Raw genomic sequence first — 14,104 nt, 5'->3', positions numbered from 1 at the left:
AGCATGATGGGATGTCTGCAGGGCCAACAGGGCGCTTTCTGATTGGTCGGTTGTTTTTGGTCTTTTTCCTCTCATTTGGGTTTTTTAAAGGTCACAGCTGAGGTCAACTAGAGGAGGCCTTCTGTGCATGAGTCAGGTTGTCAGCAAGATAAATAATAATGATAATAAATAAATAAAATATAAAGACTTTGTGTGTGTATATATATATATACTTATATGCACTCAAATTAGGACTGCAACTAATATTTTTTTCATAATCTGCCATGTGGGAGCCAGGTTTCGTATACATGTTTTAGTTCAATAAATAAGCACAGTCTGTATTATATGTAGGTGAGATAAATAAGTGATTTCATTGAGTAAGTTAATTCATAGTAATTAAAATGTTAAAGGGACTGTTTGTAACTTTTTAAGCGTATAAATGTAGCGTGTCGGCACACATGCACATTCACATATGCACGCTCGCATATGCGCGCTCGCGTGTGGCCGGAGCCTCGTCTCCGCCGCCTGCTCTCCTTCACTCAGACAGCGCGCGCGTCCTCGCTGTCTCGCTCCACCTCTAGACATGAACGCGCGCTCACTACACACTGCAGAAGAGTTAGTTTAGCTCTGAGAATATCTAGTGAATGTAGAGTGGACGTTTGTGCAGAAATAAATGCCGCAGCTCCTCCAGACCAACGGAGGTTTTCCGTGTCTTGTGAAGTGACGGGGCTCCTCAACAAGTTACGTTGTCGTCTCGTTACCGACCGGGTGCCGGTGTCTTCGGCTGCGGTCGGGAGGCGATAACGTAACTCGTTGAGGAGCCCCGCTGCTGAAGCCGAGCGATGCTCGTCCATGTCTATGTAGAGCGAGCAAGCGCGAGCTCGACGCTGACTTTCGTTGATTTCAAGGCCACAGGTGTCGCATTTCTGAATCTTACAAATAGTCCCTTTAAAAGGTTAAAAGTAAGCCTTTGAGTACTCTTTGTCATGTTTTTGGTATGTCTGTCTCTTATGTGTTCTACCTTGTTGTCAATACGGATGTCATCCTCTATTTTTGCTGCAAAACAAATCTACCTACGGGTACAAATAAAGTCACCTGAATCACCTGAACCTGAAAGTCATTTAATGATCATTTGATTTATTTATGTGTTACTTTGTAAAGGCAACACTATACAAGCTTTCTGTTAAACCTGTAAGTAGGTTACCGTCACTTTAACAGAAATAGGCTTTCTGTGCTCATTGAGGTAAAAACAGTGGTTTGTTGAGGCTCAATTTAAGGACTGAGCCACGCGATTTTCCTACCGTAGTACAGTTTGCTAATTAAGAGAACTTAGCTTTGAATACTCCTGTAAGAAGATACTATATAATAAAGATTTTAGTTTTATCCTTTTTACAACGGAGTCCTGTGGAAGTTTTTCCTTCTCAAGTAAATGTACACGGTAAATCCAAGGTGATCGTTGAGCTTCAACTCCCCACATGCCAATTATTTTTTCGATTTATTGTTTGGCATATAAAATGTCAGAAAATAGTGACAAAGGCCCCATCAGAATTTCCCAAATTGAATTTGACCTTTTTTTGTACATTGTCAAAAATACTAATGTTAAAGGGACTGTTTGTAAGAATCACAAATGCTTGTTAACAGTGACACCTGTGGCCGTTAAGTCAACGAAAGTCAGCGTCGGGCTCGCGCTTGTGCTCGCTCTACATAGACATGAACGAGCATCGCTTAACACACTGAGGCGACACACGTCAGCTAAAACCACAATATCACTCTATATTTCACCTGCTTGGCAGTAATGTTAGCTGACCAGACGAAGGTCTCTCCATGAATCACTGCTGATCCTAGTGATGGCTTTTCCTGCTTCAGCCTCCCGACTGCGGTCAGAGGGAGACACCGGCACCCGGTCGGAGATGATAACGTTTCTCGCTGTGGAGCACAAGACATGGAAAACCTCTGTTGGTCTGGAGGAGCTGCAGCATTTATTTTTGCACAAATGTCCACTAGATATTCTCAGAGCTAAACTAACTCTTCTGCAGTGTGTAGTGTGCGCGCATACACGTGTAGAGGTGGAGCGAGCTGAGCGAGTAACGAGCGCGGTGTGTGAGTGAAAGCAAGCAGGCAGAGTAGCAGAATACAGCAGAGACTCCGTCCCTGGAGACCAAAGCTACGGTCTCCCCCGCGTCCGCTGACGGGCTTCACTAGAAATAACTTTGCGGTTTCGGTGTTTCCGTGTAGTTTGGGTTGGAATCTGAGTCTGAACAGCGTAGCCACACGCAAGCGTGCATGGGACACTGACCCGGATTGATTTATACATGTAAGAAGTTACAAACAGTCCCTTTAAAAAACTTTTTTTTTCATAAAACGGTCACCATATCCTGAAAGTAGTGCATGAGACCGGACCAAATGTCCTAAAGCCCAAGGTGCTGTTTTATCTCACCAACGCTCCAAAGAAGATAAGAACGGAGCCATTGTTGCTTTTCCTACTATCAAAGGTCAAAATGTCTGCTGTAAAAAATGCTTAAGAGTTTGTTAAGAGAATTTTCACCACTAAAGTACATTGACTAATGTGAACTGTCCATTGTTAACTAGTCCTGTGGCCCTATGTCAAAATATAGTTTTAAAACTATAATCAATTTAGCTTATATTGTGCTCACATGTTGCATATTCCTGAATTAAGTTCTCAGTTATAATGTTACCACAAACAAGCAGAGAGAAAACCTGTGGCAGCAGCAGTAGTAGTAGTAGTATGCCTAGATGTCATCCCATTTGCCTAAAAATGTATGATGTTGCAGTGGTGATTGAGCATGATGAAAGTTACTTAAAGTATCCAAAAATGTACTTTCAAAGGCCGTCATTTACATTGAAATATGTTTAGCTTTAGTGCTGTATAGTATACAGTATTTGTGTATTAAAAATGTATTATATGATCCACAAATTAGCTGAATTAACAATCAAAGACCCACACTGTTAACAAGCAACAAACATATCTGGTATGTCAAAATCCACATAGAGGTTTTAGTCCTTTCAGCTGCTGCCCTGTTGTATTATTGTGTTGTTGTGGACCGGCTCGTCAGCCTGCATGAGGTCAGAGAAAGGTTAAGTGACCTTGCAGTGCTGGAGCTTTCACTGCTGTCTGAAAGCCTCAGTGGGAGACGGGAGATGACACAATTATGTGTCAGTCGCTTTCTATTTCCTCTCAGCCAGCCTCTTCTTCCTATTGCTTTTGGAGGTGCAGCATCAGTTTCTGCGAGGGCCTGTGATTACGGGTTCAGGAACGAAGCCCAGAACAAAACAGGCCATTGTGGTGATACTAATCTAGAGATTTTGACTATTGATCAGCCAATGGCAAGGATGGATGTGCACTGGTTTACGCTGCAGTAATGTAATGACAGGCAAAGGATACATTTAATTTATAGTTGTGCACATATGATCAGGAATGGTCTTTCACTTTTTGCTTGTTAACCATTGATCATTTCTTCACCTTTGCAAAACCACTTATATCACAAGTAGACAACGGATGTGGTTTCCAAACAGAGTTATTTTTACACAAATAGTGTCTATCATATTACACCTAAAAACTATGATCTGTCTAGTATTTTTTAAATAATTGGTAATAAAATGCATATAATCAAAATAGTAGACAAAACTCACAGGATGGAGGAGCAAAAGATAGTTGGAGTTTTCTCACATCTGTGTGATACTGAACTTACATCTTACAAATTTGTCGCCCTATAAAGAGTGACTAACTGGCAAAAATAGTTTTCCCTCTCTTTGTTGAAGGGGTTAATGTCAAAGTTAAGTTAGAGAAGCTCAATCTTAAAAATTCCTTGCATGACAGGAATGTGTAATCACTGCTTCTTGTCAAACTGGTTCCATATAGTTTTAAATAGTATAGTCATGCACACAGTGACTGTATATCAGAGGAGCTTTTGGGTATACAACCAGGGTCTAAAATAATTTTTTTTCCCTCACGTGCCACTGTGGCAGGTCATTGAACATTTCTACTAGCCACACTTCTGAAATCTATGTAGAACGCTTTAGAATTGTAACACTAAGGCTGCGTATTGGCAAGAATCTGGCAATACGATAAGTATCACGATACAGGGGTTACGATTCAATATATCGCGATATATTGCGGTACTATAAGCAAGGCGATCTATTGCGATTTTTTTTAAATCTAGAAAACTGTCATAGTATAAAGAACACACCGCCGTATGCATAAATCTGATTTAAAAAAAAGTTTACTTTTTTATGCAATCACAACAATGGGATCTGCATTTACATTTATCACAGAGGGCGCATATCTTTGCGAGTTCATCTTTGCATATAAACTATTAATTAGAAATCAATACAGGGTTTTTGAGAATCAATACAGTATCGCAAAACATAATATTGCAATACTCAATATTTTTCTTACACCCCTAGTAAACACAGAGTCAGTGGTATCTTCCATTCCCTGTTTACCACTCTGAAAAGTAATATAATAGAAAAAAGATTACCCTTAATGATCTCTATGGGTAAATTGGGATGGTGCATGAGTAAGTACATCCACCAAGAATGACAGCATGTTTAGGAGAACACTACCAATTCTAAGTGGAGTACATTCAATTATAAATTAGATGCGAACTCTAATGTAACATTTAAAACTCGTGAAAAGTAACAGGTTTACAGTGGAATTAGAGAGCAGAGAAAATAGAGGCCTCTGTGCTTTGTCTGAGGAAGTCCTCATTAGAGAGTTAAACCACACTCTTTGTAAGGAAATGTAGGATTTAAATAACAAGAGCAATGCTAATGGATCCATTTAGCGGTGGACAATGGGAACCTGTAGGATGTTAATGGGTCACTGAGACTGTGAATAGCCTATCACATGAGTCAGCACAAATATTTGGCCAGTGAATTATAGGATGCTGTAGTTAACGTATCTTGGGTTAGGGGGTTACTAGAGCCTGAACTATTGATATTTAAATAATACTCTATGTGGAATATATTTTGGATCTGCATTTGATCAATCTTTACCCACACTTTTGACCTGTTAATTCTTTAATTTGTGACCACAATAAAGCTCATATCTTCACATGTTCTGCCTCACCTCCACTTACTGTGTGTATAAGTCAACATTTAGATATCCTAATCAGATAAAACAAAGTTGTGTTGCACATGGGGCTACTTGTTCCTGGAGGATCTAAAGATGTTTGTCTTACCCATCACGTCACATTAGTGGGGAAAGGGAGAGTGGCTTGTCACCTCCTGGTGTGACACCGCAGCTTAGTTAAATGAAGCTTGTTGCCTCATGGTGTTTATTCATACCTGAAAAGCACAAAGCAAGCCATTATCACATGAACAAAAATGTCTGCTGAGACGACAGCATGCTGAGGAAACGTCCTGTGGTTGAGCCCGCTGTGCTCTTAAGTTTACCACCATGATGCAAATCTCTAACTGGCACTAGAGGAGGACGAGGAGAGCGTGTTTTTTTATGTTTAAATTACCATCTGGTGAGATTTTCCTTCAGTATTTTCTGCAATGCCACATATAAATGGCAGTGCATCCAACGGGAGACACAAGCCCCATTTATTCTAGTTATTGTAGTTTCAAACTAAGATTTAATGATTACTCCAAATAGACTTTCTTTGCTGCTGTATTATTTGTTGGCTCAATTCTGCGCACATAGGCCACATACTCACCCTCGACAATGCAGAAGGACTAAACCCTTATTTCAGATTGCTTCAACACGGTCCAGTGTGGTCCGGCCAAGAGAGGGCACTTATTGTCCACTAAGGACTTTGCCACATTCATTTGAAGAGCAGCCCTTTCTCATTATTAACAGACACACTAAACGATGGGCCCCCAAACAATGCAGAACAGATCCCTTTATGCGCACAAGTGCTCAACGTTTCGGCAAACCACTGTGTGCCCTCCGCCACTCCCTCTTCTTTTCAGATACCTGCACATAAGTGAAAGATGTGGAGGACACAAAAGATATTCTCAACTTTCCTTTTCTCCCTTTTCTGTGAAACAGGCCCATTTTAAAGCTTTTATTTGTGCAAAGCCTCTCATTAACTCTGCTCATGCTGCCTCCCTCGGCTTGCCATTGCTTAAGTACTGGGTGTTGTAAAAAAGCTACCAATTAGTCCCTCATCAGCTCCAATTAGAGGAGACAAAGCCTGAGTAAAGATAACTCAATGAGAGGGAGAGGTGGAAGGGTGAGGGTCGTCTACATGTGTTACTGTGTGGTTGTCTGCGTGAATGTGTGTAGCCCGGGCCGGCACAACATAGTTTGTAATCATTGAAAAACTTGTGGCCATTCAGTTTGACCCGCTGCAGCACAGGTCCATTCACTGTGCGGGCTCCTCAGCGGACCCTTTTCTCAGGGCCAAGTGTTGTTGTGCTGGGAAGACAGGCCCCCCAGGAGTCCCAGAAAGAGAGCCATTCAATCCTCTCTACCTGCTTGCAGCGTATAAAGCACTTAAGGCCAGGCCGATCTCTCATTATTGTCTCCTTCACTCTCAATACTTCCTTAAACTTAGGCCCCAGCAAGAGCAGGCCCCTTTAGAGTGGGAAATAGGGGATGTATGTTAAGGGGGTGCCTTTCGCCTCATTAGAATTGAATTTGCACTGCCTTGTAATTACGTCGGAGGGCAACAATGTATTTTTTCCATCATAATCTTCACTGAATGGGGGATTTTTTGGGGCAGTTAATTTGCTGCCCACACTAATGCATTAATTAATGAATCGGGTAACACTAATTTTCTCTATGCTGCCTCTCTCTGTTTGTTTCCTCCATCGGTTTCCAACAGTTTTGGGCAGCCGCTACTAATAAAATTACCTCATTAAGGCCTTTATGGCAGCACAGTAACTCACTCATTCATTTGCTATTAAACATTTTCTTTGGGAAGAGGGCTGGGGGTGTTCCCATTCACTGTTGCATCTTTTTGTGGGTAGTTCTAAATAATGAGGGGGACAAGCAGGGAGATATAATTAGGAACAAGGGGGCACTTCAGCAAATATTGGAAATCTTTTAAGGCTTGCCCTTGTATGATGGTGATTAATTACTTCCAGAAGGGATTTGGGAGAAATATATTGCCAAGTTTTTTTTAGTCCACGGACGAGACGAGACGAGACGAGACGAGACGACCCCAAGCTTGTTAAAAGGATGTGCACAGGACATTAATTTCGGCCTCTCTTTAATCAAATGTGAATCATGACATGTACTGTCCTCTGAAAACGGGCTCATTGTGAAACAAATACGCAACATGTAAACAATGATGTAGTGTTTAATGAATGTGACATCTGACTGTTTTGAAGGAAACATGAGCGTGAAAATAATTGACAAATGTGTTTTTGTTTGCGTTGTTGATGAAATGATGATTGGAATTGTGATAATTATATGATGACGCACTTGTTAGTTTTAGTTGACAGCAAACAGCACAGATGTTACGATGTAATGATTTGCTTCCAGGAACTAAATGCAACAGGCTATACAACAAATAGTGACAATAATTACTCAGACTAAGTGTATTAAATTGGTCTTTTTTTCTGTTAATGTCATCACTGGTGGCTGCCCACCATGTTGCCAAACAATCTTTGAGAGGAAAAGATGTTCAATATTGTTGCATAACATCTAATTTCAGTCATTCAGTTCCGAAAATAAACAAGAAAACACAGATTACCCACGCTGAGTGAACATCTCCACAAAGCTTTATTCATAATTGTGTTTTGGTTATCATTATTATTATGTGCTTCTCTGTGAACTACACTGCACAGTTTAATGAGTTCACTCATCGCTGTGTGCTGTGCATCATTCAGAGGGGTTTAATCACACAGTACATTCTGTATATGACTGCCACCTGGTGGATTTAGATGAGTACTGAATGACTGTTGGGGGCACAGTTTAGTGGTGGAAGAAGTACTCAGATCATTTATTAAAGTAAAAGTAGCCATACCACACTATAACAATACTCCATTGAAAGCTTAAGTCCTGCATTTTACTCAAAAAGTAAAAGTATAGAAGAATTAACAGTAAAAATAACTTAAAGTATCAAAAGTAAAAGAACTCATATTGCTGAATGACAACTTTGAGAGGGTTACTTTATTATATATATTACATTATTATATATTAACATAAGCAGTATTTAATATTGTAGCGGCTCAGGGTGGAGATGATTTACACTACTGTGTATACAATAATTAGATACAAATAAATAGATTAGTCGATAACTAAAATATTCATTAGTTGCAACTTGGTTTTATCTTTAACAATTTTTTCTAAACTCATCATATGTTGTTTGTTTTTTCAATTCAAAATGTTAATCTGTACCTTTATCTGTTAAATAATTGTAGTGGAGTAAAAGTATAAAGCAGCATCTTAAGAAAATATTAAAGTAAAGTACCTCAAAATTGTACTTAGTAAGTACAGTACTTGAGTAATTGTACTTAACTTCATCCCACCACTGACTGTAGGTAATACACACTTTCACTAATAGCAAAATGAGCAATTTATCAGGTAAAAAAAAAATCTATTTTATAATCTTAACCTGGTTGTAACACTCAGATGAGTTGCCTGCATACTAAAGAATGAAACACAGAGAAAGGAATTATATTAAAACAAAATTGGGTGAAAACAGAGTGCATTTTAAGGGGAAACATTGATGTGAAAAAAAGCCCATAAACTAGTTAAAATATTTCCTGAGGCATGTTTCCCTTCGTTACACACACTGTAGCTACCTGGCCACATCTGTGTCTTTTGCTCATTGACACATCTAAATTCAAAAACAAATTCAGGTTGCGTATATCAATCCAGATACAACCAATACACTATTGATAGCATGAGTGGAGCCCCAAAAAATTTACAAAATGACAACATACCTCAAGTTTCCTGGTAAACTTGGACAGCTTCCACATTCCTGGAGGTCGCAGGAGCAACACCTTGGACAGCGGAGGATGCAAATTAAAGTATTATCAGTATCTTATCAAAAGTAAAAGTACTTATTATGCAATAGACAATGAAGTTATAAAACACCTACATAAAACAATAAGAATCAATAATGATAATATTAAATGAAATTCAGACGCTGAAATGTTTTTAATGTATATACTCACCTGACAGATGTTATAAACCACTTTATTCTGATGCTTTTTATGAAGTACTTGGAAAGCAGGTAACATGAAGTGAGCAACGTGCTTTTAATTTTATTACATGTTCTTGTTATTCATGAAAATAAAAAATTACCTTGTTTTGGTTTTTGATTATATCTGCAACTTCTCATCAAAGTAAAGGACAGAGTGAGATAAATGTAAATTATGAGTGAGAGAGACCAGGGTGAACAAAAAAGGGAGAAACTAAGATTATGACAGAATCAGAAAAGGCTTCACTGCATCCAAAATCCAGCCTCAAACCCAACGCTAAAACCTCACTCTCACCTCAGAGGCTTCACATGTTCAGTCTCTTTCCAGCTATGACTTCATATGACGTCACAACCCACAGTATTTCAGACAGGAGACAGAGCAAAGATTAATGTGGATAATGGCAAGAATGAAAAAAGAGTACTGTTGCTTTGTATAATCCTATTGGTGTTGTTGCATTTTATATTTTTATAGTTAAACATGATTTAAAAAAAAAAACATATTTCAAAAGGTCAATAGTCATGAACTTCTATAATTGTACTGGTAACACTACTACTTTACATCCCCCTATTTAGCATTTATAAACATTTAATAAATTCTTTATAACATACTATAATGTAGTTTGTTAATGTATTTTTCAACTATTAAACTCCTCCTCTGGGCATTTATAAGCTGGTGTATAAACACATAATGACCACATAGAAAAACACAGTTGTGTAATAAAGGAAAACTTGTCGTCATAGGAGAAGTTAAAAATACCGTACATTCATAAACACTTAAATGTCCTTATAGCTGCTTATAACTACATTATAGGGAGTTAAAAAAAATCTATTAAATGTTTGTATACTGTTTATAAATGCAAAAGAAGGGGACTTTAAGTTCAAACACCATGTAAGTGTTCTAATCAAAACAACAAAGATGCACTTTTTCTTGTATAAAAGGAAAAGCATGTTTTTCAGCTGAAGGATGAGCGGTAAAATGAGCCATGAGAAACATTATTTTAATGCTTTTTCTTTACAGTGATTATGTAAAAGTTAAGTAAAAGTGTAAAACGGACCTTAAAATTACCTCTTTTGTAAAGGAGTCTTTAAACTGCACTATATACTGTATTGATATTTTTTAATTTGAGTTTGAATGTGCCTCAAATCTGAGAAGTTAATAGAAACCTTTTTTTATATCAGACTCGATCATATTGTAATGTTTCAGAGATTAATTAGTCTGCCATTTCTTTCTCAGTACTTCTGAGCAAAGAACTTGATAATGTAAAGCAACCTAGAATCTTTTACTTTGAGTATGTCTCCCCCTGGTGGAAAACTATCAGTCAACTATGATCTACACAGCCATCCAACATCTTTATAAACTGAATACATGTATATATGCATCTATTTTTTTCATGTGTGGATATAATGGTTCTGTTTATGTTTACCTATCTTTGTTCAGCTTTTTTACAGTACATTGAGAGCAACGTAAAACCAAATTCCTTGTATGTCTGTGCACACATACATGGCTAACAACCCTAACAAAGCAGATTCCGATTCAAAATTAAATCTCAGGCGGGAAATGCAAGTATCGTTTTACAACTTCTTCTAATTGTTATCAACTGAAAACTACAGTGAGGTGTCTTGGATGAGAGGACTAACAGCATTTGAGTCTCAGTCCAACATTCGTGCTGTTTTAATCCCTCTTGTGAATGTATGTATGATTTTGTCAAGTGATATCGGGTGGCTCCCTTTATTTTATGGTTTGTGTGAAACTGAAAACTGTCATTAAGTAAGGAGGTAAAAACTGCTTCATGAGAGACTTGTTTAATGTGCTGTGAAGGAACAATATAGAATAAAATAAACATGCATTTGCACAGTCTACTCATTTTGTTAAAAAATATTCACACAAACTCTCTTACATCATACAAAAATAAACATCTGTGATCGACAGGCATACAGTACATTCTGTTTAAATAAAAAAAAAAAGAGAAAACCACTTCAATATTTACACCTGACATTAAGTATTTCAACCCCAACCTCTTTAACTATTCCAGTCAAAGTCCGTTCTCTCTGGCGCTGGTTTCCTCCTCCTGTTCCTCTTGGACCCTCCGCCTGTTCGAGGTGGAGGGTCCTTGAAGTCCTCACCTGAGCCTGTATCCAGATTGTCCTGGTTGTCCCGCCAGCTGTCGGGGACGGCAGGAAAGTCCTCCCCTGGAGAGTGCATCGTTCGACCGTACACCTTGCTCTGCAGGTCAGCGATGTCATTACGGATGTCTGCCATCAGCAGAAGCAGGAAATCAAATGAGCCTGGAGGGCCCTGGGGGTCAAGTACAACAAAATATAATTATTTAACAAACATTTAGTTTATTATCTTTCTAATTATTTGTGAAGTTATTCTGCATTTAATGGAAATATTGCATTTCTTCTGCGTCTCTATATTTACTCAGAACCCCACAGAGGAGATGATCCCAACAGAAATCCAGCTGATCAATGGGACTGTCTGCTACTGAGTGGTTTCTCATGATTTGTTAACGTTAGCACCATCAGTGTTTATCTAAGGGGATAACGCTTGCTCTGTACTGGATACTATTTACTTTGAGTTTGACAGTATCACTAACTGTGTCGTTTAATGTCCAGAGTCCACAGTGGTCTGTTTTTCAGTCATGCTTTTGTTTAACTGTATTGTTCTGGATAATGGTAACAAGTTACACTAGTGTGGCATCGAAATAGATCTTACTGGTGGTCCGACTGGCCCAGGAGCTCCTCTATCCCCCTGGAGAAACAAAACAAATATTTAGCTTACATGAATTACAGTGGGAGGGGGAAAGCACGAGAGGAATTCATATAATTCTTGTTAGGGAACATTTTTTTAAAGAGCTAGAGCAGGGGTCTCCAACAAGTACTGTAGCTCCTTTCTCGCTAAAGGTTTAAAGAATATGTGCATACTTTTCATAACACAAAGTCACTTTGTAAACCTGTTAAAATTCCTATCCAATCAAATTCACAGACATCTCGCCCCCTTCTGAAACAAAAATGATTCACTGCCAATCAGCTGTAGATTAAACGAGTTACGCCACTCTCAAGTTTGGTTACATCAGCGATGCTGTACCATTAGGCGATTTTAGCAGACTAGCAAGAGCACACCAGATTTGACAATGATCGCAGAAAATAGCCAGGCCAATAAAAGGCAAAAAATATACTATTTTCATGAGGATCTTCAGATTTTTATTTTCACGAATGTTAATGACAAATGTGTGCGTCTCATTTGCGGTGCGAGCGTGTCAGTTGGTAAAAGATGTAACGTTGAGCGCCACTTCACCAAAGTCCACAGCAACTTTTCATGGGGACTCTCCGGCTGGTATGTGGTCTACGAAACAGAGAAGGTAAAGGAGCTGAAAACAACGCTTAAAAGACGACCGTCTCTATTTACCAAACTGACGAGGAAGGCCAACGTAGCAGCAGAGGCTTCGTTTAGGGCCGCACATCCTGACAAAATACAAAAAGCCCTTCGTCTGTGGCGGGATTGTAATAGATGATCTGCAGTGGCTGAAATGTTATTAAAGGACCATAAAAGTAACACAGAAATGATGTCTGCTATTGGCGATGTACAACTTGGTGCTATGAGTAGCTCTCAGACACTTTCATTTTGTCAAATTAGCTCTCAGACGAAAAAAAGGTTGGAGGCCCCTTAGCTAGAGGAAAGGAGAGAAATCTGAGATCAGAAAGAGAGTAACCACAAATGCCTGAGTAAGCAAGCATTTCATTTCAAAAATACATGTATTGTGGAAGATTAAAATCAGACTTAATTTTGAATCATAGCCTCAGCAAGTTAAAGGAATAGTTTGGTATTTTGGGAAATGGGCTAATTCACATTCATGCCCAGAGTTAGAAGAGAACATCGATACCACTTGTGTGTGTAGTATGGCACTGAAGCTGGTGATTATGTAAGCTTAACATAAAGACTGGGAGCAGGGGGAAACGGCCAGCCTGGTTCTCTCTAAAGCTTACTAATTAACACGTTGTATCTCCTTTATTTAAACATTTCGATTTTGTTTTGTGTAGTGATTAAACAAACTCAATATAAGATTTTAATTAGTGAAGTTAAGCTAATTGAGTCCCTGCTTTAGCTTCATACAGTAGTTAACGCACACACATGAGAGTATTGTATCGATCTTCTCATGTACCTTTTTGACAAAAAAGCCAATAAGTGTATTTCCTAAAATGTAGAACTATTCCTGAAACTGTGTCCTGTGTATGAGAAAGTGTTCACATAACACTAAACATACTGTATGTACTGTACATGTAGCTCGACAGCAGCTTGTTGACCATACGGTAGCACACACACACACACACACACATTGACTTTACCACTGTGCTTGTTAGCTGGGCTCAGGGTCACACTGGGGCTGTGAGTGTTTTGGCAGATGGTTTGGATTTGTTACTCAGAGAGACAGATTACCATCAACCTCCAATCTATCCACACAAACACGAGTGAAAGAATCCCAAGGTACTACGTCAATAAAGCAGATGCACCTAAGTTGTTCCATACGTGATTCACGAGCTAAGCAAACAGTGTTCCGGGTATAACAAGGTCCAAGAGCCAATACAAGACCACAATATCCTCAGCTTTTATACCCCGTACTTCTCTCAGTCAGTGCGACATGTTCATTCATTCTTGAATCATTATTGATCAAGATCACAATAATCCTGTAATATGTCAGCCATAACTAGCCACAGGTTGCAAATCTCTCTCCTTACAAAAAGGGTATTTTTATGATTCTAGTTTTCTTATACCATCAAAACCAGATTCCTGTCTGATTACAATCACTTTTAGGTCTGATAATGTCTCAAAGTCTACTATATATTAGCTGCCAGAAACTAGCTTATAGCTAACTCTGGTACAGCTAAGAAGCAGTACATTGTCCCTGTCAAATACATAAATGAATGAATGAATGAATTAATGATATATCTTCATTATTAACAATAACAGCTAACTAACTGCTCTACTAAAGCACATTGCAGAA

At 38.7% G+C, this 14,104-nt stretch overlaps 1 protein-coding gene across 2 annotated transcripts in view; it reads right to left on the bottom strand.

The window, feature by feature from the left end:
* Positions 1-10,751: 10,751 nt before the first annotated feature.
* ccbe1 (collagen and calcium binding EGF domains 1) overlaps positions 10,752-14,104 on the bottom strand; it is a 40,847-nt gene continuing 37,494 nt past the window's right edge. The window contains exons 10-11 of one of the 2 annotated variants that reach the window (XM_074618251.1): positions 11,818-11,853; positions 10,752-11,397 (exon numbers count right to left, since the gene is read on the bottom strand). In XM_074618251.1, coding sequence (XP_074474352.1) covers positions 11,122-11,397; positions 11,818-11,853 — 312 coding nt within the window. In that variant the 3' untranslated portion in view covers positions 10,752-11,121. The remainder of the gene's footprint in view (positions 11,398-11,817; positions 11,854-14,104) is intronic. The other variant, XM_074618252.1, reaches the window with a different exon arrangement.

The sequence above is a fragment of the Sebastes fasciatus genome, chromosome 19, assembly GCF_043250625.1.
Source record: "Sebastes fasciatus isolate fSebFas1 chromosome 19, fSebFas1.pri, whole genome shotgun sequence".
NCBI classification, from domain to species: domain Eukaryota; kingdom Metazoa; phylum Chordata; class Actinopteri; order Perciformes; family Sebastidae; genus Sebastes; species Sebastes fasciatus.
The sequence above is the reverse complement of the archived record's forward strand: the minus strand, read 5'-3'. Positions and strand labels throughout refer to the sequence as shown.